Consider the following 27,107-nt stretch of genomic DNA (forward strand, 5'->3'; position numbering starts at 1 on the left):
AACAAGGGTTAGTAAGTAGTAATCAAGGAGGTCTTCCTGTGCTAAATGGTATATACCCTGAATTCAATGCAAGGAGTATAGAGAATATGGCAGATGAGCTGAGAGCACAGGTAGACACTTGGGAAGTATGATATTTTCGCCATTACAGAGACAAGGCTGAAAGAGGGGCAGGTTTGGCAGTTAAATATTCCTGGTTAGAGGATTTTTAGACAAAACAGAGAGGGAGGTCGCGGTATTGATTAAATAAACTATTACAGCTGTGAGGATGGATATGTGTCATGTTAGAGGGATCATCAAATGAGGCCATATGGGTCGAATTGAAAAATAAAAAAGGGGCGATCACACTGCTGGGCATGTATTATAGACCCCCAAACAGTGAGAGGGAAATAGGAGAGCAAATATGTAGACAAATTTCTGTGTTGTCCAAAAACCATAGGGCAGTAATAGTAGGGGATTTCAACTATCCTAATATTGATTGGGACAAATATAGTGTGAAGGGTATAGAGGGTGCAAAATTCTTAAAATGCATTCAAGTGAATTTCTTTTAGTCATTGTGTAAAAAGCCCAACATGGGAGGGGGTGGTTCCGGATTTAGTTTTAGGGAATGAAGTTGGGCAGGTGGAAGGGGAGAGCACCTGGATGCCAGTGACCATATCCAGTCAAATTCAAGGTAGTTATGGATAAGGACAAGGATAGACCAGGAATAAAAGTCCCAAATTAGGAAAAGCTAACTTTGCTAAGTTGAGGTGATTTGGCCAGTGGACTGGAAACAGCTACTTATAGATAAGTCAGTGTTGGAACGTTCAGAGGTAAAATTAAAAAGGATATTAGGAATGCTGAGAGAAAGCATGAAGAATTCTCGGCCAGTAAAATTAAGGAAAACCCAAAGATGTTCTATAAATATATTCAGAGTAAGAGGATAACTGAAGAAAGTGTAGGAACTATTAGAGAACGAGGGTAATGTGTGTGTGGAGGTGGAAGATGTTGTTATGATTTTTAATGAATACTTTGCGTCTGTTTACACAAAGGGGCAATGCAGATACTGCTATCCAGGAGGAGTGTGAAATTCTGGATGAAATAAACAGAGAGGAGGTATTAAGCTTTGAAAGTGGGCAAGTCCTCAAGCCCAGATGAAATGCATCCTTGGTGATTGAGCGAAGCAAGAGAGGAAATAGCAGAGGCCTTGACCGTCATTTTCCAGTCCTCTTTAGATTTAGGCATGGTGCCGGAGGACTGCGAATGTGATATCCCTGTTTAAGAAGGGAGAAAGGGATAGGCCAAGTAATTACAGGCCCGTCAGCCTAATCTCAGTGGTGGGAAAATTATTGGAAAAAATGTTAAAGGACAGGATAAATCTACATTTAGAAAGGCACTGATTAATCAGGGACAGTCAGCATGGATTTGTTAAGGGAAGATCATGTTTGACTAACTTGATTGAATTTTGAGAGAGATTTACTAGAATGCTGCCTGGAATGGAGAATCTTAGCTATGAGGACAGATTGGATAGGCTGGGTTTGTTCTCCTTGGAACAGAGGAGACTGAGAGAAGACCTCATTGAGGTGTATAAAATTTTTAGGGGCCAGGATATATTGGATAGCAAGGGCCGATTTCCCTTGGTGGAGGGGCCAATTACGAGGGGCCATAGTTTTTAAGTGGTTGGTGGAAGGTTGAGAGGTGCCTTGAGAGGAAGCTTCTTCACACAGAACGTTGTGGGGGTCTGGAACTCTCTGTCTGGAAGGGTGGCAGAGGCAGAAACCCTCACCACATTTAAAAGGTGCTTTGATGGGCATTTGAAGTGCCGTAACCTCGAGCTGGTAAGTGGGATTCGACTGGATAACCTCTTGTTGGCTGGCGCAAATACGATGGTAAGTACTTCAGGGAATCAAATACGGCCAGAGTGATCTCCTGGACTAGTTTCAATCACCAGGATGGGTTGGAGAGGAATTTTCCCAGATTTTTTCCCCCAATTGGCCTGGGTTTTTGCCTCTCCCAGGAGATCGCATGGCTCCAGGTGGGGTGGAGTGTAAAATGTTGCAATGCATGGGGTATCGCAGTTGTGTGGGGCAGACTGGTTGGGCCGGATGCTCTTTACCTTTCCGCCATTGTTCATTGGTTTACATGCAACCTTCAGGGCTGCTGACCGAGGGCCGTGTGGCTCTTTGTCAGCCGGCGCAGACACAGTGGGCCGAAATGGCCTCCTTCTGCGCTGTAGATTTCTATGTTTCAATGAAAAAAAGGTGCAGTTTACTTCAGCAGAGTAGAACTATGACTCAAGAATGTGCTAATGACTCACTGACGGTCAGTATTAACATCTTAAACAATGGAGGGTGTTACAGGTCACTCAACAATCCCCCACCTGGAGAATAAGTGGAACAGAACACAAGTCAATGAATAAATAACAACTTCCATTTCTGTAGCACTTTTAATGTAGTAAAATGTCCCTAGGCATTTCACAGGTGACCAAAAGCTTGGTCAAAGACGTAGGTTTTAAGGAGCGTGGGTAAAGGAGGAGGGAAGAGGTGGAGGGGTTTAGGGAGGGAATTCGAGCCTAGGGCCTAAGCAGCTGTAGACACTGCCGCCAATGATGGATCGATGAAAATCGAGGATACGCAAGAGGCCAGAATTGGAGAGCACAGGGATCGGAAGGCTGTAGGAGGTTGCAGAGATAGGAAGCGGCAAGGGCCGGGAAGGATTTGAGAATTTTATAATCAACAAAACCAATATTGGATGAGAAAATAAGGCAACTGAATGCTAAAGCACATTTTTTTGTTGCAAGAGCTCTCGGCCAGCTCAATTGACTCAAAAGTAGACATCCAAGAAGATAGTGGTGAAACAGAGTAGCCAGCAATACAGGGAAGTCATAGAACTGGGTAAAACAACTGAAATATATTCAAACTAATTTGGTGCACATTAATTCCAAATTCCCTTCAGCAACCTCCATAAGACAGAAGCTGCCAATACATTCTCATTAGTGACATAATAGCCATGGTTTATGGTGACTAAAATCAAATTCAATTACGTGGGATTCCAGTTATTCTTTTTATAAACTACTATTTTGGATATCACAGTCCATGAAGCCATCCATTTTTTTCATGAAAACAGCAAACCAGAATCATACAGAAACTCAACAGTCCCCATGACAACAACCGCTGTGCACTACATGTCTGTCTCAATTTTCCAGAGTTGCACAAACAATAGATATGCAGCACCCTGGCTGACTTCCACTTCGGTCATGCTACTAAGATAATAAATTCAATTTCCGTGTCATAGTGGATAGGGAGGTGTTGTAGAAATGAGGTCATATCATCAATAAGATGTAATTTAGATTACACCCAGAACAGGGCACGGTGCTTACACTAAAGATCCCTGCGCCTTTTTGGAGTGGGTATAAATAGTTCATCTGTAGGCAGCTGCCTATAATTTGAACATCTGCACCAAGAACACTTGAGCAGCAACCATCTCCTTGCACAGAGCTGCTTTGGTAAGTCCACGATCATTTCTATCCGCTTTTTTTTTGTTCTCAATTGTAGTATTTTTCCTATTTGCACCATTTTACAGAGACTGCAGGGAAAATAAATTTGTTGAGACCAGCTAAAACTGATTTTTGTGCAGTGCTTGCGAATGTAGACCCAAGACAGCAGCTGCAATTCTGTTATCAACGATAAGATAAAATAACCCTATGCAGGATTTTCCCCCCCCCCGACAGAACTAAACCATTTTTTGCAATTTAAAAATAAATATATTTTGAAAGGGGGATGCTATCAAAACAGAACTGATTTGTGTATTAAGCTGACAGTTTAATGCAGGATGAATATTGAATTATTACAAGTAGCCTTTCTTGATCATTATGAATGTCACAGTACAGCCTTTTCGATAATATAATTGTTTCATTAAAAAAACCATTATCTCTTAAAATATAGAGCAAGGAGTAAGTTATACTAATTAAGACACCATCAAAATGAAATCTAAAAAAAAAATCATTTATCAGGAATGTTTGATTGTGGAATTATCGCAAGAAAAAGCATAATCACAATACGACCATACCAATTTGGCACGGAGCTTTGGCTGAAACATTGTGTGTTGATTTATTCATCCCAGAGCATTTCTACAGCTAGTTGTTGTATCACAAGTAACAATAATGGAGCATTCAGACATCTAGGTTCTTAAACAAACCCAGGCGTGAGGCGCTCACTAACACCATCCTGGAACTGTGCCACAGGAGTATTAGAATGCAAGGCATGTGCCCGAGATTCTCGATGCAATTATCTCGTCAGCCAAGACATTTCATTGAAGAGCCCCATTGGAGCTGAGGTCAGGTACTTCCACAGAGTATTTTGTTTTGCGGGGAAGGATGGGGGGGGGGGGGGGCAGGAATGGGAAGGTTGGGGAACGGGGGGGGGGGGGGTCAGAGGAGAACAGTCAGCTTGCTGCTTTGGGCAGAGTATGCTCATATCCTGGTCTGGGTGCAGATCAGTTATCCACCTGCTCATCCAGGGAATGCAGCCTGGTACGGGGGAACTATGTATGTGTAAAAACATCATTACATTCTTCTCGTATAGCAATTTAGAAAAAATAGGCAGATGGATTTTTTTTGTTGCAGAGGGCAAACAAACCAACCTTCAATTATCTTTATTACAGGACAACAATGGGATATTTCAAGTTATCAAGTTGCCTCTTGGCCCTTTTGTCCATCCTACCGTCAACTATGGCCACCTGCCCTTCAGGGTGTTCCTGCACACCAAACGACAGGCACGTAGACTGCTCAGGCCAAGACTTGACAGTACTTCCAGACAACATCCAGGAGAACGTGATATCCTTAAACCTTTCCCATAACGGCATTAAAAATCTTGACGGTAGGCTGACCCATTTCACCCACCTGAGGATTCTCGACATCTCCAGCAATCAGCTCGATCACATCCCGACTCAGTTGCCGCTGGCGCTGTGGGAATTCTACGCTGCCAATAATAGCATCGAAGAACTTCAGAAGGATGACACTGCCCACCAGTGGAACCTGAAAACACTGGATGTGTCCAACAACTTGATTGAAAGGGCTACTCTAATTAAGAAGACATTAATTCACCTCAACTTTCTCAATTTCAGTGGTAACAGATTCTGGACAGTGCCAACCAACATGCCCGACAAGTTGATTACTTTAGACTTATCACATAACAACTTGCAAAATATTCTCCCAGATACTTTTCATCAAGACGGACTCTCAAAATTGTACCTGAACAACAATAAGTTCAAGTCTATTCCAAATGGCTCTTTTGACCAACTCACTGGGTTGCAGTTGATTACATTATACGGAAATCTGTGGGAATGCCATTCTGAACAGGATATTTTCTATCTGTTGAAATGGGTAAAGTTGATCATAGCAACTGTGCTTGGATGCCCATGTACTGAAGAAACTATATGTAGTAAGGAAGGAACCTCCACCATGGAACCAAGTACTGCTACACTTCCAAGTCACACTTCAGCTTTCACACATCATCAGACTGAAATCACAACACTTATAAGTACTAGACACCAAGAGACAGAAGGAAGTACATCCCACTCTTCAGCTAGTCAAGAAACAGGAACTACACCCTTCTCGCAGTCAGTCACCAATACTAGTTTGAATTCACCAGCACCAAGTTCCGTTAGTCAACCTGTATCACAAGTAACAACCCAGAATGTTACCAAGCAAACAATGGCTAGCACTAAGAGACCATGGTATACGACATCAGGTAGGCCATCATCAGCCACCTTGCCCATTACAACTCCTGAATTCACCTCCGACAGCAAACCTGTATCGCAGATAACACAGAATATTACCATGCATTCAATGTTTAGCACTGAAAGGAAATGGAATACGACTAGTGTTACTGCTAAAACATCAAGTAGGTCTTCATCATCTACAATGCCCATTACAACTCCTGAATTCACCTCCGACAGCAAACCTGTATCGCAGATAACACAGAATATTACCATGCATTCAATGTTTAGCACTGAAAGGAAATGGAATACGACTAGTGTTACTGCTAAAACATCAAGTAGGTCTTCATCATCTACAATGCCCATTACAGCTCCTGAATTCACCTCCAACAGCATTGTTTTAACCAACTCCACTACAGTGGCCGACTCAAATGGAACAGTGAACAGCCAGACCAGTGGATCAGTAACACCGTCGACCTTTGAACCAATGTCCAGTGCAAGTCACAGGCCAACTGCATCTACTGCCTCTGAGCCAAGTACCGCCAATCCAACTACTTCTCAGGCTGCAACGAAAAGTATCTCGAGTACCAGCCAGACTGCTTCTACCAGCCTGACCACTGGGTCAAAGATCCAGGAGACCACTGAAACAACAAGCAGTACGAACCAAGATATGACAACAGCACCAAGCACCGCCTCAAAATTACATGTATGTACAGGGATAACCCTCTGCCTCTTGGTCCTCACCATGCTGGTACTACTGCTTGTTTAGTCACCTGAACCAGGGAAAACACCGTTACTGACAACGCCAACAATATCTTCGGTCAATGAATCAGGTATTTTATAAATATTTTTTGTGAAGGAAAAGAAGATCAAAGACCTCCCCCTGATGGCTTGGCGGGCCACAAAGAGCAAGTCTGATCTCTGATCGGTGATGTAGCAAGAAAGGGATAAGAATTAAAGTAAGGTCACCTTGTGCTCCTCGCCACCAAACAGCAAATCGCTGACTCTTGCTGGAAAGTGTGCACGTGTGAATGTCACAGATTTGGACAGGACCGGGTTCAGATGTGAGCGACCACAGACTCTCACAACCCTGAGGTCAAGGCTTACACATGAAGAACAGCCACTTGGACAGCCCTGGAGAGCAGGAGGGTGTGCCACTGCCTGCGGTTCCGTATCCCGATAGGTCACCGCCACCACAAGAAAAGGGGAAAGAAAAAAAAGACAAACCTCCACTGCAAACCAGCCCACCAGCAAGTAGCAGAAAGCATCCTTACTACCAAAGGTCAACAAACGAACTGCCTAACCAACCGTTTTTAGATCAACTTATTTTTTATTTTCAACACAAAGTGAAGTTGTGATTTATATTCAGAAATCCAAATATTTCTGCAAAATCCAACTTGTGGGAATAGTTTCATAATTTTGCTACTAAACCATTTCTGTATTACCTGACGTGTCCAACTAGTTTCCCGATTTGTAATATGCAACTTTTAGTTTTTTTTTTCCTGCTGTGGGTGGAATGCATGCAGCTGCTAAATTATTTTGTAAATACAAATTAATTGCAATGTAATATAATTAAATCGCAAATAAAATGTTGAATCTTGCAAGGCCTGTTGAAAAGAGACATTAAAACATGTTTATTTAAACCAATCTATCTACAGGCTCCAATGGAAGTTCAGTTTGTTCCAAGTTTCCAAAGTTAAGTAAAGGCTTTTTCAAGAGACACACAATGAGGCTGAATTTGTGGCCCCGACTGGGGGCTCACGAGGTGTGCACGCCCGTAGGGGCTCCACAAGTTCCGGGTTTAAGCATGTGCTGAAACCCGGAACTTGCGATCGGTCAAGAATCCTCTTGCTATATCGCACACGTCCGAAAGAAAAGGGCCTCCGCGGGCATATTGTCCAACTGCTGCCCAGTGGATGCCCTTTGAACTTCTTGCGCCTAGTATAAGGCCTGCTTGTTCCAGCGCAAGAGTTTAAAAAAAATAGAAAATGAAAATATTAGCACTCATTTATACATTAAAAACCCTGTCCATTAAGGAGTTTATTTTTTTTTTAGCATTTTTGTTTAAAATATTTAATTAAATGGCATTTTAATTAATTTTAAATTTGAAATGTTTTAAAAAAAATTTCATTTTTAAAAATTCTCTATTCATATTTATGAGGGTTCCTTACAAACGGACCTACCCACAAGTATGAATAGGGATTCCCCTTCTTTTATTGGTTAGGCAAGGCCACGTGATGCCAGGGGCACTTGCGAACTGCCTGCGTCTCTGGGCCTCAACGCTGGCCTACTAGTAGAGGCCCAGGAGCGCAGTTCGCCGAACCTCTCGGATCACCAGGCAAGTTGGTAGATTTCGGGGGCATCCGCAAATTGTGGGCCAATGTTGCCAAGCTAAAAGTTGCCAACCTAAAATTACCGACATCATCAGCAAGACCGTCGATTGGTTTACCATAAAGTACAGCAAACCTAATCCATTGTACTCGTGAATGCTGGACGGCAAAACTGGAGTAATCCCTATCATTGGCAATAGTGAAACTTCTCACTTTGCAATAATCCCAGACTTGCATTTATATAGAGACTTTCACGACCACCACACTTCTTAAAGCGCTTTACAGCCAATGAAGTATTTGTGAAGTGTAGTCACTGTTGTAATGTGGGAAACGCGGCAGCCAATTTGCGCACAGCAAGCTCCCAGAAACAGCAATGTGATAATGACCAGATAATCTGTTTTAGATGTTGTTTGTGGAAGTATTGGCTTGGACACTGGCTCAGCACTGCACTGGACAGCCTAGATTTTGGTGCTCAAGTCTCTGAAGTGGAATTTCAACCCACAACCTCTGACTCGGAGGCGAGAGTGCTGCCCACTGAGCCACAGTTGACATTCTATAAAAAGGGATTTTAAAAAGGGTGATAGTTGGAAAAAAATAATACTTTGAAAGCTCCCTGAAGTTCAGATCAACACGAGTCGATAGAAGTGTTTCAGAAGCTCATCAGTAACGCTCTGTCATAGCTTCTGAACCAGTATCCCTAGAAGGCGATAGGAGTACGGTCAATATAGTTGCCACTATACCGCATTTACATGGGTAAATTGACCAGATATTGCATATTAAATCCTGTTATTTTCAGATTTTCCCCAAAGAAAGAGTTGTACCATAGAATCATATAAGTTTATGGTGCAGAAGGAGGCCATTGGACCCATCGTGTCTAATCTGCAGAAACTATTTCAGTGACCAAGTGGTCAATCTATGGAACAAGCTACCTCAGGAGATGCTGGAAGCAGTTAGTATTGATTAATTCAAATGCAAATTAGATAGATTGCTTTCAAAAATTTTGGGATACAGTATGATTAATTTAAGATATGTCGGCCGAAAAAGAGCTATCCAGCCCAATCCCAATTTCCAGCTATTGGTCCGTAGCCCTGTAAGTTACAACACTTCAAGTGCATATCCAGGTACTTTTTAAATGTGTTGAGGGTTTCTGCCTCTATCACCCTTTCGGGCAGTGAGTTCCAGACCCCCACCACTCTCTGGGTGAAAATAAAGTTCTCCTCAACTCCCCTCTAATCCTTCTATCCGTTACTTTAAATCTATTCCCCGCTGCTAAAAGAAATAAATCCTTCCTATCTACACTATCTAATCCCCTCATAATTTTGTACACCTCAATTAAGTCTTCCCTCGGCCTCCTCTGTTCCAAAGAAAACCCCAACCTATCCCATCTTTCCTCATAGCTAAAATTATCCAGTCCTGGGAACATCTTCGTAAATCTCCTCTGTATCCTCTCTATTGCAATCACATCTTTCCGGTAATGTGGTGACCAGAACTGTACACAGTACGCTAGCTGTGGACTAACTAGGGTCTTATCCAGTTCAAGCATAACCTTCCTGCTCTTATATTCTGTGCCTTGGCTAATAAAGGAAAGTATCCTGTATGCCGCCTTAGCCATTTTATCTACCTGTCCTGCCACCTTCAAGAATCTATGGACATGCACATCAAGGTCCCTGGGTTCTTCTACATTTCTCAGTGTCCTACGATTTATGGTGTATTCCCTTGTCTTGTTAGCCCTCTCCAAATGCAGTACCTCTCACTTCTCCGGATTGAATTCCATTTGCCACTTTTCTGCCCACCTGACCAGTTCATAGTTTTACACAGTGCACAAAGTTATCAACCAATCCCTTGGTTGGCATCCATTTCAGATATTCTCATCTGCGACACAGCGAGACTTTTTTCCTCCCCATATATACCTTAAAAGACAATATAAATGGAAGTTGACATATTGCCTCTCATTTCTCGCATTAAAATTCCAGCAACCCATTCATTAATTGAGCGCAGTCCCCACTGTACAAGACATCAAGACACAATGTCCTCACCTGGTAAGCAACACGGTCGACGACAGCCCTGCGATTTTAAAATAAAAGGGGACCATCCTTGAATTTCTGGTAAGTTTCTATCAGCACAGCTCAAATACACCAGTGAATCAGGAAGCAAGGATTGCAATGAGACAGAACTCGCTTTCAATGCAGATTAACCCATTTAACATACTCTCCAGTAAAGTTCCAGTGCAGAGAAAAAATAATTAAGGGCTTGGAAGCTGAATGAAAGGGAGATTCTTCCAGGACTTGATTCACATCAAACTTAAAAATACTAACCTATAATCCATTTTTAAAACCTTTGAACTTATCTTAGCAGACATAGGAAAACACAGTTGGGTAAAACCCAGCTGGGATTCCAGAGACCATGCACAGCCGATTCCATTATGGACTCTTACTCCATCCATATAATCTTCTGAGGGAGACATATACATTAAAATATGCAGTCCATACAAAGTGTAAATATTCTGTGAATACTGAAAATATGAAGCGATTACAGAGAAACATAGAAAATAGGTGCAGGAGTAAGCCATTCGGCCCTTCGAGCCTGCACCACCATTCAATAAGATCATGGCTGATCATTCCCTCAGTACCCCTTTCCTGCTTTCTCTCCATACCCCTTGATCCCTTTAGCTGTAAGGGCCATATCTAACTCCCTCTTGAATATATCCAACGAACTGGCATCAACAACTCTCTGCGGCAGAGAATTCCACAGGTTAACAACTCTCTGAGTGAAGAAGTTTCTCCTCATCTCGATCCTAAATGGCTTACCCCCTTATCCTTAGACTATGTCCCCTGGTTCTGGACTTCCCCAAAATCGGGAACATTCTTCCTGCATCTAACCTGTCCAGTCCAGTCAGTATTTTCTATGTTTCTATGAGATCCCCTCTCATCCTTCTAAACTCCAGTGTATAAAGGCCCAGTTGATCCAGTCGCTCCTCATATGTCAGTCCTGCCATCCCGGGAATCAGTCTGGTGAACCTTCGCTGCATTCCCTCAATAGCAAGAACGTCCTTCCTCAGATTAGGAGACCAAAACTGAACACAATATTCCAGGTGAGGCCTCACCAAGGCCCTGTACAACTGCAGTAAGACCTCCCTGCTCCGATACTCAAATCCCCGAGCTATGAAGGCCAATTTTAACAAGTCCTGGCTGAATTGCCCCACACAGAACCCATTACATGGTTCCTTTCCAGCAGCTTTCCTCTTCGAAATGATAAGTCGGTGTACATTTGGGGGGTAACTATGAAAAGCTCAATAATAAAAAAAACCCTTTCAGAGCAGTGAAGCTTCATGCTGCAATACTGCTCTCTGCCACTAGAGAGTGTGCTTCTCTAACCATGGCTCACCGAGGGTCTCCTGTGGCAGAAAAGCTGCACTACAGCAATGCTGTTGAAATTATTTCCGATTATAATTGCACTGATCAGAGGATGGGTGCAGATGAAGAAAGCTCTTTGGACCATTTGCTCCAAAATATGAGCCTTACAGCATCTAGATGTGGCTAAATAAGTCCAGTGTCCTATCCTCCATCCCCCTCTCTGGCAATCCCAGATGTTGCTGATCCCGTGTCCTAAACTTGCCTTTCAAAACTGAGCATATTTTAAAAGTTTATTTTTGGCACAGCATCAATATAGCAGATGATGCTTTTAATCTGAATTTTAAAAAAAATGTAATTGCAGCTTCTAACTTGTGTTGGCCGGAAGAAGATTTGCTGACAGAAAAGAAAGACTTGCATTCCATAGCGCCTTTCACGACCACTGGGCATCTCAAAGCGCTTTACAGCCAATGAAGTGCTTTTTGAAGTGTGGTCACTGTTGTAATGTGGGAAACGCGGCAGCCAATTTGCACACAGCAAGCTCCCACAAACAGCAATGTAATAATGACCAGATAATCTGTTTTTTTTTTTAAATGTTGATTGAGGGATAAATATTGACCAGGACACTGGGGATAACTCCCCTGCTCTTCTTCGAAATAGTGCCATGGGATCTTTTACGTCCACCTGAGAGCACGGACAGGGCCTGTGTTTAACGTCTCATTCGAAAGACGGCACCTCCGACAGTGCGGCACTCCCTCAGCACTGCACTGGGAGTGTCTGCCTAGATTTATGCGCTCAGGTCCCTGAAGTGGGACTTGAACCCACAACCTTCTGACTCAGAGGCGAGGGTGCTATCCACTGAGCCGCAGCTTGTAAATTTAATTACACCAAATTGATTTATCAGCAGTGCTTTGTATTCATTTGTGCGTATGTGGCCTGCGGGCTTTCCCCAGTAGCTTGCAGAAACAGGAATTTTAGACATCCCAGCTAGATCCTGGCAGGCTCCCTCACATTGGGGCAGCCAGAACCACACACAGCGAGTGTTGCAGGTGCAGACTAACAGGGCCGTGGTTCAACATTCAGTTCCCCTGGGCTAACTCTGCTGCTCCCCGCAACAAAATTATTTCACTTCCTGAGTTTTAAAACCCAACTTAAATGAAGGCAACAGTTTAGAAACAAACCGGGTGCAGGGAGGGCACAGTTACTGCTCGTCAAGTCCATGTGCAAAAAAAGTATTAAAAATTTAAGGCCTCAGAAAAACCTAAAAAAAAAAAGGTTCTGCTACTCTGCATCAATTGGATTTTGGAGGCTTTGAAATGACTTATTAAATATTTTTAAATTGTAGAACTGGTAGCAGTTAGCTTCATGGGGCAAAGGCACAAACTGGTTTTAATTCCAGGGGGTGGGGTGGGGAACTATGGCAGAGCAAGTCCAGGGACTGGAATGTTTACTGAGTGGAAAGAGGTTGAACTGGAAATGATTCACAGAATCCACTGTTGCTGCAATACATCTGGTCTGACCCAGGAGACCCTTAATGAGCGGTGCATAGCAAAACTGACATTCCACTGCAGCACTGAGGGAGTGTTGCTCTCTTTCTGAAGAGATGTTAAACCGAGGCCCTGTCTGCGATCTCACTTGGACGTAAAAGATCCCATGGCACTATTTCAAAGAGGAGCAGGGGTGTCATCTCCAGTGTTCTGGGGCCAATATTTATCCCTCAAATCAACATCACTAAAAAACAGATTGTCTGGTCATCACATTGCTGTTTGTGGGAGCTTGCTGTGCGCAAATTGGCTGCTGCGCTTCCCACATTACAACAGTGACTACACTTCAAGTGTATTTCATTGGCTGTAAAGCGCTTTGGGACGTGCGGTGGTCGTGAAAGACGCTATATAAATGCAAGACTTTTTCTCTAGTGGCAGAGGGCAGGTATTGCAGCACAAAGATTCACTACACCCAAAGAAAGGGGTGTCCAAACCCTGAAAAAGCACGTTAAACCCCCAGGCATTCCCTGGCATCTGGTTACAGGGAGCAGCGATGACGAGCTCAGACAACAATCCGAGCCAGCTAAGTAAAACCAATGCTGCAAAAAACGAACTCTACCCCCACATAACCACTTTCAAATCAAAGTAAAACGGAATCAACATGGAATATAGTTATACAGAATCTGTATCTACGGGATCTATATATTGTAGAAACACTTGGGTTTATGCAGACACTTAAATGGACACCCTCAAAGCCTCCCTGATAAAGTGCAACATCCCCACACACCTTGGAATTCCTGGCCAACGACCGCCCTAAGTGGAGGAAGTGCACCCGGGAGGCGCTGAGCACCTCGAGTCTCATTGCCGAGAGCATGCAGAAATCAAGCGCAGGCAGCGGAAGGAGCGTGCGGCAAACCAGTCCCACCCACCCTTTCCTCAACGACTATATGTCCCACCTGTGACAGGGACTGTGGCTCTCGTATTGGACTGTTCAGTCACATAAGGACTAATTTTAAAAGTGGAAGCAAGTCTTCCTCGATTCCGAGGGACTGCCTATAGAAACATAAAAAATAGGTGTAGGAGGAGGCCATTTCGGCCCTTCGAGCCTGCACCACCATTCAATAAGATCATGGCTGATCATTCACCTCAGTACCCCTTTCCTGCTTTCTCTCCATACACCTTGATCCCTTTAGCCGTAAGGGCCATATCTATGATAATGATGATATAATGCTGGTTTGAATCTGAATCACTGAACAGAACAAAGACCATTCCACAAACAATGAAAGGTTCGAGATAGCACACAAACATAATCCCCAACTCCAGCGCTACCTGAAAAATGATTTTTATCGACTGAAATACTGGACGTGAAAAATACTTTCCTACATTACAACAGTGACCACACTTCAAAAGAACGTCATTGGCTGTAAAGCATTTGGGGACATCCGGAGGTTGTGAAAGGCGCTATGTCAATGCAAGTCTTTTTTTTCTTAAATGCAGTGGAAAACGCAATATTCAACAAAATCAGATTTTCCGGTTATGTGCGTTAAAACAAAAAAAAAGACAATGTTTTCAAAAAACAGAACGCCTATAACCGATGTAGGTGCGAGGTGATCTCACCTGCACGCAGTCACCGCCTATGGTGATAAGTTCAATCTCTGCCGTGCAGCGTGCAGGGAGGGATGCCAATGCATGCCCAAAAAAATCAGCATCAAGATTGCAATCTCAAGACCATTCGCATCCTGAGTTGGACCGTCCAGCCCAGTCGACAAACATGAGATTGCCGCCTCTTGATCTATAGCTGCAAGTGCTCGAGTGCACAGCATAACTACCTATGCTCCCTTTAAGCACATGCTACAGCAACCAGTGCAGCAGCAGTACGGAGCTCTGAGCAACCACACCACAGCTGGTGATTCGGGAGACAATGAGGAATCAATTAGCATGTTCCATACAGCCATACCCATGACAACCACACAACCAATTTGGGTTCATTTTGGCTTTGAAAAGTGGTTGCATCATCCAACATCGCTATGCGCTGCATCACACTTTTATGCCTCCCACTCATTCATTTTCAAACAATTCAAAAAAAAGGGGGTTGTATTGAGAAATTATACTCATCTGATGGCATCATTTGACTGAGTCACAACTGCATTGGGCCATCAGGTCCATTGGATAAGCATAATGAAAAAAAACACCACAAATGTTGGAAATCTGAAAAAGCAGCAGAAAGGGCTGAAAACACTCAGCATCCTGTGGAAAAGTAGCAGAAAGGGCTGAAAACACTCAGCATCCTGTGGAAAAGTAGCAGTCAACCCTTGAAGCCGTTGGTCCTTCTCTAGAATGAGAGATATTACCGAAGAGCAGCATTTAAAAAGTAAAAACAAGGGGCGGGGGGGAGAATACCACAGACACACAGGAAAAGAAAATTTATGGGCGGAGGACAGGAGGTGACTGAACGGCAGACATCAGATATGTTAGTGGGAGGCAAAAGGAGAGCAACTAAAAGAAATAAAGGACAGACGAGAGACAGAGTGTGCGCAAATAGCTAAAGGAGGACAGGTGGAAAGAAATGAATGAAAACCCGGAAAGGTGGAGCAGACTCCAGTGGGCAGAGAACCCACTGGATAGGCATGGCACCCAGTGGGTCAACAAGGGCAGTGAAAGGGCCAGCTCTGCTCTAATGTGCAGAATAGCTATTCCACTAGCTCGGGTAGTCGATACGACCCTGGAGCAGTAATAAGAATGGTCCATTCATTTGCTATGCAGGCCCAGTTAAGGACCAAGTGCGGCATTCCCAAAAACAGACCATTGTCCGAGCAATTCCCTCAACCTAAAAACAAATCTGTGCGCTTCTATTTTTGAACTCATCCCACTCCACATTCACAGCACTTGTAACAAGCAGAATACATGAGGGGAGAGCATTTCTTTAAATATCTGTGAATGTCAGGATCCACCATTTAAAAATATATAGATATATATTTTTAAATGGTGGATCCTGACATTCACAGATACTTAAAGAAATGCTCTCCCCTCATGTATTCCAGCTCACCATGCACATTTCACATGGTTCTTAAAGAAACTGCCCACATTGGGGTATCTGGTGTGTGATTATGTTTTAATAGGGTGTACGTACCACAGTAAGAGATCCAGAGATCAACAACTGATCAACAGGGCAATGCATGGTCATCCATTACAAAGCTTTTTAAACACAAAACTACATTGATCTCGCAACGGGAACATGTTTAGGCACAGTTGTCACGGCTGCCACTGTACGATACGGTGTAAACGGTAAATACAACACACAAGTAGGCAATTTGAAACTGAGCTGACCGAATGTGCGAACTATATTAGAAATAATTAAAATCAGAAAAACGCTGCAAATACACAGGTCAGTCGATATCTGAAGATCAAAGAGGTTAAGGTTTAGGGTAAAAAGGCTTTGTCGGAACGCAAAGCTTACTGTGCACTTTCATCGACGATTTATTTAAAAATCACGATTTTTTTTTTAAATCGCCATTTAAATTTTTTAGACCGCACTGAAATGTTCAGATTTCTGCATTGTACAGGAAGAAGCCCCCAGTCTTCGTCTATTGAAGTCTATCCTGCTCAGTTGCAACTGCTGCAGTACACAGTCAAACTGGCCAGAGGGCTCCAGAATTCAGAAAAATGAATGCAAAAAAACTTTTGTGGAGTGAAGCGATGACCTTCAATCCGAGCAGGTATATTAAAGGTTGGAGTAGCAGAGCACACAGTTCGAGCTTTCAGCACCCTCAGCAACATTCAGAGCCACCGTCACTGCACAACCTCCAAAAACAAACAGGTAAGTTTTTGCATTTGGTGACCATCTTTGTATCTATGAAATATATTCGTTTTTAAAAACTAAAATGTTTTGAGGGTAGTTTTGTTCCAATCTCATGAGTTAGTGTGTCCAAAGTCACCTAAATTTCACTTGGGCTATTCTGTATCATAGAAAAATTGCGACACAGGAGGCGGCCATTGGCCCATTGTGTCCGTGCCGGTTGAAAAAGAGCTACCCAGCTTTATCCCACCCTCCAGCACTTGGTCCGTAGCCCTGTAGCTCTAAGTGCACAGTCAATTATTTTTTTAAATCTGATGAGGGTTTCTGCCTTGACTACTCTTTCAGGCAGTGAGTTCCAGACTCCCACCACCCTCGAGGTGAAATTTTTTCCCCTCTCATCCTTCTACCAACTACCTTAAATCTATGCCCCCTTGTTATTGACCCCTCTGTTAAGGGAAATAGGTCCTTGCTATCCACTCTATTGTACTTCCACAGTAGAGCAGGACAGCAATTTAAATTCTGAAGGTTTATGCAGCTATTTAAGGATAAGTTAACGAGTTCACAGGGAAAACTGATCAGTTATTCTCGTCAACAAACGAATTACAAAGGTCTTCGCATTGCAGATTCTTGATTTTTTTTTTAAATTAAAAATGAGTGTTTGCAATGAGTTTAATTTAACTTAGCGGATTTGTAAGTGGTTATTTTAAAAAGTGGTGATTGTACGACTTGGAAATTTAAATCACAGTTCTGCTCGACTATGCTCGGAGAAGGAAATATAAAATAGCCCGAGTGAAACTGCTGAACGGGCAGCGTTCTGCCCAGTAGTTTCCAGAGCAGCAATGGTGGAAGCCTCACAGCTGGCTGCCAATCTGCCAGGTAACAAGCGTCACGCCCAGCATTACAGTGTGGGGCAATATAATGGAGAACCATGTGTTCTCTCAGTAGTTTCATGATGGTTCCTGTAAGTGCACCTCATCTCGAGCAATATAGAAAGCTGTACTTTCTCCTGTAATTTGCCTCTGCACAGTTGCCTAACCCAAGCATTAGCAAATTGCTCTACTTTCAACAGTCTATTTACCAGATTAAAATGTAGACTTATGGCCGTGACAACCCTCACTTCTGATTAGCCGATATTAAACAATCATTTTATGGATTTCAAAATATCTTAAATTTACTGAAATGGAGTTAAAATTGAGCGAATGGTCTGATCCAAATTGAAGGTTTTCCACAGTTTATTCACAATTTGCGGTGACTAAGTTTACAGTGTAAACTGCCATGGGGTTTGGAAGCTTAAACTAAATTACTAATTAAAACATTAACAAGGAACCTTGTTATTAATCGGACTGAAAGCTGCTAAATCCCCTGGACCGGATGGCCTTCATCCGAGGGTTTTGAAAGAGGTGACTATAGAAATAGTGGATGCATTGGTTGCCATCTTCCAAAATGGTTCTCGCGGATTGGAAGGCAGCAAATGTAACCCTGCTATTTAAGAAAAGAGGGAGAGAGAAAATGGGGAACTACAGATCAGTTCGCCTGACCTCAGTAGTAGGGAAAATGCTAGAATCTATTATTAAGGACGTGGTCATAGGGCACTTAGAAAAGAACATTGGGTAGAGTCAACACGGATTTATGAAAGGGAAATCATGTTTGACAAATCTGTTGGTTTTTTTTGAGGGTGTAACTAGCAGAATAGATAAGGGTGGGGGGAACCAGTGGATGTGGTATATTTGGATTTTCAGCAGGCATTCGATAAGGTACCATACACAAGAGGTTATTAAACAAAATTAGGGCTCAAGTGATTGGGGGTAATATACTCGCATGGATTGAGGATTGGTTAACGGACAGAAAACAGAGTGTGGGAATAAATGGGTCATTTTCAGGTCGTCAGGCTGTAACTAGCGGGGTGCTGCAAGGATCAGTGCTTGGGCCCCAGCTATTCACAAAATACATCAATGATTTGGATGAGGGGACCAAATGTAATATATCCAAGTTTGCTGATGATACAAAGCTCGGTGGGTATGTGAAGAGGATGCAAAGAGGCTTCAAGGGACTATCAACAGGCTCAGTGAGTGGACAAGAACGTGCAATATAATGTGGAGAAATATGAAGTTATCCACTTTCGAAGGAAAAATAGAAAAGCAGAGTATTTTTGAAATGGTGAGAGATTGAGAAATGTTGGTGTTCAGAGGGACCTGGGTGTCCTTGTACATGAATCACAAAGTTAACATGCAGGTATAGCAAGAAAATGGTATGTTGGCCTTTATTACAAGAGGATTTGAGTATAAAAGTACAGGCGTCTTACTGCAATTATATAGGGCCCTGGTGAGACTAAACCTGGAATATTGTCAACAGTTTTGGTCACCTTACCTAAGGAAGGATATACTTGCCATAAGGTGGAGTGCAACAAAGGTTCACCAGACTGATCCCTGGTATGGTGGGGAGGGGAAAGAGAGAGGGAGGTGTTGTCCTATGAGGAGAGATTGAGTAGACTAGGCCTATATTCTCTAGAGTTTAAAAGAATGAGAGGTGATCTAATTGAAACATACAAAATTCTTACAGGGCTTGACAGGGTAGATGCTGAGAGGTTGTTTCCCCTGGCTGTGGAGTCGAGAACCAGGGGTCACAGTCTCAGGATAAGGGGTCGGCCATTTAGGACTGAGATGAGGAGAAATTTCTTCACGCAGAAGGTTGTGAATCTTTGGAATTCTGTAACCCAGAGGGCTGTGGAAGCTCAGTCTTTGAGTAAATTCAAGACGGAGATCAACAGATTTTTGGATATTACGGGAAATCAAGGGATATGGGGATAGGGCAGGAAAGTGGAGTTGAGGTCGAAGATCAGCCACGATCTCAATGAATGGCAGAGCAGGCTCCAGGGTCAAATGGCTCCTAATTCTTATGTTCTTATGAGAGCAATTATGTTCTTCATTCTCATAACTAAAAGCTGTTCACGGTTGTCAAGAAATCATTATCCAATGCAAAACCCGAAATGCAATTTGGAGAGTAACTTTAATTCTGGCTTTTATATGAAATTTTTTTTTAAACCTGTATTGCCTTTGCAGCACTAAATGGCTGCCTATACCTGGATATCATTTCTGTTGATGTTGCTGCCGGTTACTTAGAACTTACAAAAACATTTCAGAGTCCACGGGTTACAACATTTTGACAGAATCATCAGAACGCAGCCTGGCATCCAAAACAGAGGGAAAGAGCCCGACTACGCCCACCATCACCAAAAGCAAATAGTTCTATGCGCACCACTGCACCAAAAGCCAAGAGTTCTATGCCCACCACCGCAGCAAAGGCGACGAGCCCTGTGGCCACCAACGCAAGCTACGATACATCCAGTGTTCACTACAGCAACTCGTCACTAGCTGCCCCTCTCACGCCTTCAGCAGTTACGCTTGCAACATGCACAGGGTTTGCAATGCTGGGTGGGGCAGCAAAGCCTCTCCCTTGAAAACAAGCCCCGAATGTACTCTCTGTAAATGCTAACCGGCTGGTCAGGACAAGAAACAAGCCCATCGAAATGATGCAGCGACATTGCAGCACGAAGCTAGGAGAGAACAAATCCTGCCTACACGTCACTTCAGGTGCATCTGTAGTTCTAACGCAGCAGTAATTAACTTAATGATTATTGTAGGCCAACTGTAAACATGTTGAAATAGCCGCATGTATAGATTTGTTGCTGCCGATTCTATTTTTTTTTAATAACGTACAGCAGTTCGATCAAATCTTTAAATTGTTCAAGCTGAAGTGTGCCTTTCAACTCCAATAAAACTGTTAAAAAAAATTCTTCAAGGTGTCTATCACAATTTGTCTTTACTTTGTGGGCAAATTTTCTGGGTTGGGGGTTTCGCAATTCTGAATCATTTTCCAACTCTTGGACCAGTGAGCATCAAGTGGTGCTGGATAAAGCATCAATTTCAATTCATTGCAACCCAAACCGCAAAATATACCCCCTACTGTGCAAGTTTGTTATCACCGTTTCCTTCACTAGCCATCCTTAATGGCCTCAATAGATTTCGAGCACGATGTTGATTACGGACAGTTCTGTTCAATGGATTCACACCCATTCGATGTTAGATCGAGACTGCTCACAACCCATTTCACTTCGGACACGGACTGGAGATGTATACAGGTCCGGACTGGAAAGATAACATGTTAATCTGCACCACACCCAGTCCCCAACTGCAATATCCTTTTCAACAGTAAAATGGCTCAGCTGGTAAAGGCAGCATGCATCATCATCATCGGCAGTTTCTCGAAATCGCGAAGACTTGCTTCCACTCTTAAAAGTGAGTTCTCGGGTGACTGAACAGCCCAATACGAGAATTACAGTCTCTGTCACAGGTGGGACAGAGAGGTTGAAAGAAAGGGTGGGCGGAGAGTCTGGTTTTACACGCACTCCTTCCGCTGCTTGCGGTTGATTTCTGCATGCTCTCGGCGACGAGATTCGAGGTGCTCAGCGCCCTCCTCCAGGATGCTCTTCCGCCACTTAGGGCGATCCTGGGCCAGGGATTCCCAGGTGCTGGTGACAATGTTGCATTTTATCAAGGAGGCTTTGAGAGTGTCCTTGAAATGTTTCCTCTGCCCACCTAGGGCTCGCTTGCCGTGTCGGAGTTCAGAGTAGAGTGCTTGTTTTGGGAGTCTCGTGTCAGGCAGCGGATGATGTGGCCTGCCCAACGGAGCTGGTCATGTGGTCAGTGCTTCGATGTTGGCCTGAGCGAGAACACCAACGTTGGTGCGTCTATCCTCCCAGTGGATTTGCAGGATCTTGCGGAGGCAGTGCTGATGGTACTTCTCCAACGCTTTTGAGGTGCTGACTGTACATGGTCCACTTCTCTGAGTCATATAGGAGGGCGGGTATCACTACTGCCCTGTCGACCATAAAGCTTGGTGCCAGATTTGAGGTCTTGGTCGTCAAACACTCTCTTCCTCAGGCAACCGAAGGCTGTGCTGGTGGACCTCGTTGTCAATGTCCGCCCTTGCCGATAGTAGGCTCCCGAGATATGGAAAATGGTCCACTTTGTCCAAGGCCGCGCCGTGGATTTTGATGACCGGGGTGGGGGGCAGTGCTGTGAGGCGGGGTCAGGTTGGTGGAGGACGTTTAGTGTAAGGTCCATGCTTTCGTACGCCTCGGTGAAGATGAAGGCATACAGCTATAAACACTTAAAGGCCACTGGTTGGCTTGTCAGTCTGTGTTGGATTGCGCTGACTTCAGCCAGTGGTGGCAGAATGGGTACAATTTGCCTCCGGAGCCAGGGCCAAGGAAAGGAGCGGAACACGAGTTCAGGTCCCTGTTGTGGTTTGGAATTATTTTGTCCACATGACCATGGGGAAGGACCTGAACAGGACACATGTGCTGCACGCAAAGCTGGTCGCTTCTCAGAGCAGCCCCACGCTGGATTGTGGATCCACAGGCAATTAAAAAGGAGAGATGAGAAGTTGTGCTGTGCAGAGATCAAACAATGGTCAGTTCGTCAACGTGTCTGGTAAGATCTGCTTGCACTCATCCTTTCTTCTTCCTCTCCTCCCCGCCCCCCCCATCCCCAGACAGTAAAACCTTACTGCCGGGAGGCATGTGAATGAAACTGATTTATTTAATTCATGCAGTGTATTAACACGAAGATATGAATTGCTTTTGTATTTTTACCAACATTTGCAACAATTTAGACAACATGCATCATCAAACTTTCAAGCAGAAAAGGCTGTGGGAAGAGCACTTTCCATAGGACAAAAGGCTACTTGATTGGGTTGGGCAATTGCAGGTGAGAGGTCATGTGATGAAACCTCCAGGAATATGTCCAACCAAAGTTGGTAACCCTACACACATCCCACAGCAGTTCATTCATTGCAACAAGAGCTGCAACTGAGAGCAAACTAAAATGAATCCTACCTTCTAGCTATGTAGTAGAACACTGGATTCCCCGTTTTTGATGTTCCGGCCTGGTAAAAGATGTTGAGTGTTTTTAAAGCCTTGAATTCCTCCTTTTCATGTACCTGATGCCTGGAAAGAAAACGTTTCACTATAACTCGTGCGTTCGAAGTATCTGTGCCACAAGCATTCATCACCCAAGAATGAACGAAGCGTTTTCGTTTGCCGTCATGATTCTAATTCCTCAACTAAGATGGTAGGCAAGATCATAAGAACATAATAGGAGCAGGAGTCGGCCATTTGGCCCCTCGAGCCTGTTCCGCCATTCAAGATCATGGCTGATCTGAGCATGGCCTCAACTCCATTTCCCCACCCACTCCCCATAATCCTCGACTCCCTTATCGTTCAAAAATCTGTCCATCTCCACCTTAAATACATTAGCCTCCAAGCTCCCTAGGGTAGAGAATTCCAAAGATTCACAGCCCTCAGAAGAAATTGCTCCTCATCTCCGTTTTAAATGGGCAACCCCTTGTTCTGAAACTATGCCCCCAGTTCTAGATTCCACCACGAAAGGAAACATCCTCTCTGCATCTACCCTGTCAAGCCCCCTCAGAATCTTACACGTTCAATAAGATCACCGCTCATTTTTCTAAACTCCAATGCGTATAGACGCATAAGAACCTTCATAAGATCCTGCTGCTATAATCTCTGCCTAAGTCGCTCTATAACCTACTGACAGTGAGGTCATTGCCTGAAGGCGATGAGGACCAATGCACCACCCATGTACCCTTGTACTAAGCCATGTAGACCAGGAAGGTACCGAGCCAGAAGATCTCAAGGGGGAAGCAGGGGTGGAAAGATGGAGAGATCGAAAGAAATCAGCTAGGGTTCCCACTTCTGATCACTTGCGTGCGGACCCTAGTTGAGGATGAGATCAGGCTGCGTTGTGACAGCACCTCGGCCAACGTTCGCTCTAAGCTGTGCGGCCATGCAGTACTGGGACAGGCCCCACGCAGGCCGCTCAGCGGCTTTTACATTGTGAATACCCCGCACGCACAGAAATTTGAAGGGTCCGCACATTAAATGAAACAGGCCGCGCAGAACCAAGTGCAGCTTACAGGGAAATATTGACCATGATTTTTGGACAAAGCCACAGGCGTACAAGGACACAGGTACTTGAGCAAAGTATTGGTGGGCCGCAGGCACTTGTGGAACTATAGTTCAAGCATCAGTCAATGCCATGAGAAAATGGAATGGGGAAGGTGAAAGAAACCAAGGGACATAAGAATTAGGAACAGGAGTAGGCCATCTAGCCCCTCGAGCCTGCTCCGCCATTCAATAAGATCATGGCTGATCTGGCCGTGGACTCAGCTCCACTTACCCGCCTGCTCCCCGTAACCCTTAATTTCCTTATTGGTTAAAAATCTATCTGTGACTTGAATACATTCAACGAGCTAGCCTCAACTGCTTCTTTGGGCAGAGAATTCCACAGATTCACAACCCTCTGGGAGAAGAAATTCCTTCTCAACTCGGTTTTAAATTGGCTCCCCCGTATTTTGAGGCTGTGCCCCCTAGTTCTAGTCTCCCCGACCAGTGGAAACAACCTCTCCGCCTCTATCTTGTCTATCCCTTTCATTATTTTAAATGTTTCTATAAGATCACTCCTCATCCTTCTGAACTCCAACGAGTAAAGACCCAGTCTACTCAATCTATCATCATAAGGTAACCCCCCTCATCTCCAGAATCAGCCTAGTGAATCGTCTCTGTACCCCCTCCAAAGCCAGTATATCCTTCCTTTAGTAAGGTGACCAAAACTGCACGCAGTACTCCAGGTGCGGCCTCACCAATACCCTATACAGCTGCTTTTGTACTCCATCCCTCTCGCAATGAAGGCCAACATTCCATTCGCCTTCCTGATTACCTGCAAACTAACTTTTTGGGATTCATGTACAAGGCCCCCCAGGTCCCTCTGCACCTCAGCATGTTGTAATTTCTCCCCATTCAAATAATATTCCCTTTTACTGTTTTTTTTCCCCCAAGGTGGATGACCTCACACTTTCCGACATTGTAACGCAGCAATGCAAGTGTGAGTTGAGACCGTTCGTGGATGCCTATTTTGTAAAGAAAACTCACAGCAAAGGAGATAAAATCTGATCGTGCTCAAAGAGCCAGTTTTAAAAACATTCTGTCAGTTCATCAGTATTTCCATTTGCACACAAATGCCGGGAGCAAATCATAAAAATAAAATGGCTCAGTTAGAAAGTTTCATGCTTCCAGTCTTTCTGAAAAATTCATACGTGGCTGCTTACCTAGTCATGAATTCCTCAAACTTGGAGCTGGTGAGATTGAGGCTGGACCAGTGAGTGTCAGCTACAGGTTTGTGCTCGGGAGGCCCCAGGTAGGCTAACAAGGTAGCCATCTTGTCAAACGGTCTTCTGCCGACAGCTTTGTGGTCCCTGAGGTCATCAGATGATAAAAGCAATCCTTTGATAAGTTTACAGTAAAAATCAGTGCAAAATTGGCATGCAATTTAATATGAAGGATTCAAGGAGTAGAAACTGCTCCTGCAATAGTGTCTTACCAATATGGCAACGTACTGCCCATCATGAACATACATCATTAAAACATTTCAATGGCAATATGCTTCAGGATAAAGTCAAAAGATTGTATTAATTTTGCCATTAATTACAATCTATTATTTAATATGGTATAAAACTTACACATTGCCTAACAAATTTTTCAATTTTAAATTTTGATGCCCCTAATATTTTCCCCCTAATTTTTTTTTCTGGATGTGTCTCACAGTCTTGCACATTAACATTGAAAAAGCTGGTCCCAGGCTGCGCGGACAGGAAACGCTGCCCACATGTATCATTGCAAATGTAAACTTTATATAGTGACTTTCATGACCACCGGACATCTCAAAGCATTTTACAGCCAATGAAATACTTTTGGAGTGCCATCACTATTGTAATGAGGGAAACGCGGCAGCCAATTTCCCACAAACAGCAATGTGATAGGAACAGGAGTAGGCCATTTGGCCCCTTGAGCCTGCCCCACCATTCAATAAGATCATGGCTGATCTGATCCTGGTCTCAACTCCATTTCCCTGTCTGCTCCCCATAACCCTTGACTCCCTTATCGTTTAACGAGCAGATAATCTGTTGTTATGTTGATTGAGGGATAAATATTGGCACAGGACACCGGGGATAACTCCCCTGCTCTTCTTCAAAATAGTGCCATGGGATCTTTTACGTCCACCTGAGAGAGCAGACTGGGCCTTGGTTTAACGTCTCATCCGAAAGACGGCACCTCCTACAGTGCATCACTGCCTCAGCACTGCACTGGAGTGTCAGCCTAGATTTATGTGCTCTAGTCTCGGGAGTGGGATTTGAACTCACAACCTTCCGACTCAGAGGCGACTGAGCCACAGCTAGGCAATTATAAATGAGGGCATAGGCATAGGTATTGATAATAGAAATATACAAACATCAGGACAGAATGTATGACTTTAAAATGGGGTCTGAGCAATGTCTGCATGCTCTGGTCCAATTATCCCCCGATCTCTGACCCCGCTTCACTTGATTGCCCAATGCCACAGAAGATTGTCAAGTCTTTCAAATTATCTTTCGTAAAATGCAAAAAAAAAACATTGAAATTAAACCAAGAGCATTCATAACTTTCCTATTAAATTTGACTTAGCACACAAAAAAAAAGCAAACGGTTAGCAAAATGAAAGATAGTCTGGCACATACCGATTACTGGAGAGGTACTGCCCGATTTTCTCCTGATTGTTCCACAGTAACCTGTGCAAAGCGAGAACATTCCCATCACTGATGAACGAAAGGCTGTGATTGACTGTGTCACTGGCCGGGCAGTCAGACGCTATGTCCAGAAAAAACCTTCGAGGGGTGGGGGTTAGGAGACACGGAGTTTGGGGGGAGAAGAAAATACAAAAACGTGTTTTATATATTTTGAGAAAAGTATTACAGCAAAACATATCCAACAGATAAATCATGTGCGCAATGAGTTCCCAATCTCAGTCTTGATAGTTGGGAGAGAAGATGCAGACGTCATACAGCACGAAGACAGCCCATCAAGTTTGTGCCAAAGGTTTTCCTCACATGAGCCACCCAAGTCTAATACCAATCTTCTGTTTGCTCTCCACTATCCTTAATGTTGTTCTTTCCAATGGCGAAAGCAGGGATGTTGATGGTAACAGTGGGAATGACATCCACGCTGCCCAACAATCTCTCTGGAATTCCCTTCTGTAACTGCACAACTCCAGTTTACGGTCTCTCCCTGTGGCTCCTGTCAAATTCCAATCTAACTTCAGCACTGTGAGGTGGGTTGCTCAAGTTTCTAATTTATTTCATCCTCTTAGAGCCCGATGTATAGGTCTGCTCTCAAGTAACCAGTGGGTTTGCTGTTTTTACTTTTTTTTTTTTACACGTTACATATGGAGCAATAAATTCTAAAATTGTCATCTAGCAAAGTAAAATAACAAACTTACAGCTTCACACAACTGTCTTACTCTGCAAATAACTAAATGTTTAAATTCAGGAAATAATACACAAT

At 43.7% G+C, this 27,107-nt stretch overlaps 2 protein-coding genes across 7 annotated transcripts in view; one reads left to right on the top strand and one right to left on the bottom strand.

Moving 5' to 3' along the window:
* nf1a (neurofibromin 1a) overlaps nucleotides 1–27,107 on the bottom strand; it is a 321,789-nt gene that overhangs the window by 117,497 nt on the left and 177,185 nt on the right. For all 6 annotated transcript variants that reach the window (XM_070856992.1, XM_070856995.1, XM_070856993.1 and 3 more), the window contains 3 exons: nucleotides 26,285–26,431; nucleotides 24,839–24,985; nucleotides 22,551–22,661 (listed from right to left, as the gene is read on the bottom strand). In XM_070856992.1, the coding sequence (XP_070713093.1) occupies nucleotides 22,551–22,661; nucleotides 24,839–24,985; nucleotides 26,285–26,431 (405 nt within the window). The remainder of the gene's footprint in view (nucleotides 1–22,550; nucleotides 22,662–24,838; nucleotides 24,986–26,284; nucleotides 26,432–27,107) is intronic.
* Nucleotides 3,397–7,341, top strand: LOC139226324 (oligodendrocyte-myelin glycoprotein). Its single transcript, XM_070856990.1, has 2 exons — nucleotides 3,397–3,481; nucleotides 4,639–7,341. The coding sequence occupies exon 2, from the start codon at nucleotides 4,646–4,648 to the stop codon at nucleotides 6,461–6,463; it is 1,818 nt and encodes a 605-aa protein (XP_070713091.1). The 5' UTR covers nucleotides 3,397–3,481; nucleotides 4,639–4,645; the 3' UTR covers nucleotides 6,464–7,341.

Source organism: Pristiophorus japonicus, chromosome 16 (genome assembly GCF_044704955.1).
Source record: "Pristiophorus japonicus isolate sPriJap1 chromosome 16, sPriJap1.hap1, whole genome shotgun sequence".
In the NCBI taxonomy this organism is placed as follows: domain Eukaryota; kingdom Metazoa; phylum Chordata; class Chondrichthyes; family Pristiophoridae; genus Pristiophorus; species Pristiophorus japonicus.

Bases quoted from the DNA above. Each gene is read 5' to 3' on its own strand.
- LOC139226324 (XM_070856990.1), top strand. From the start codon at position 4,646: ATGGGATATTTCAAGTTATCAAGTTGCCTCTTGGCCCTTTTGTCCATC.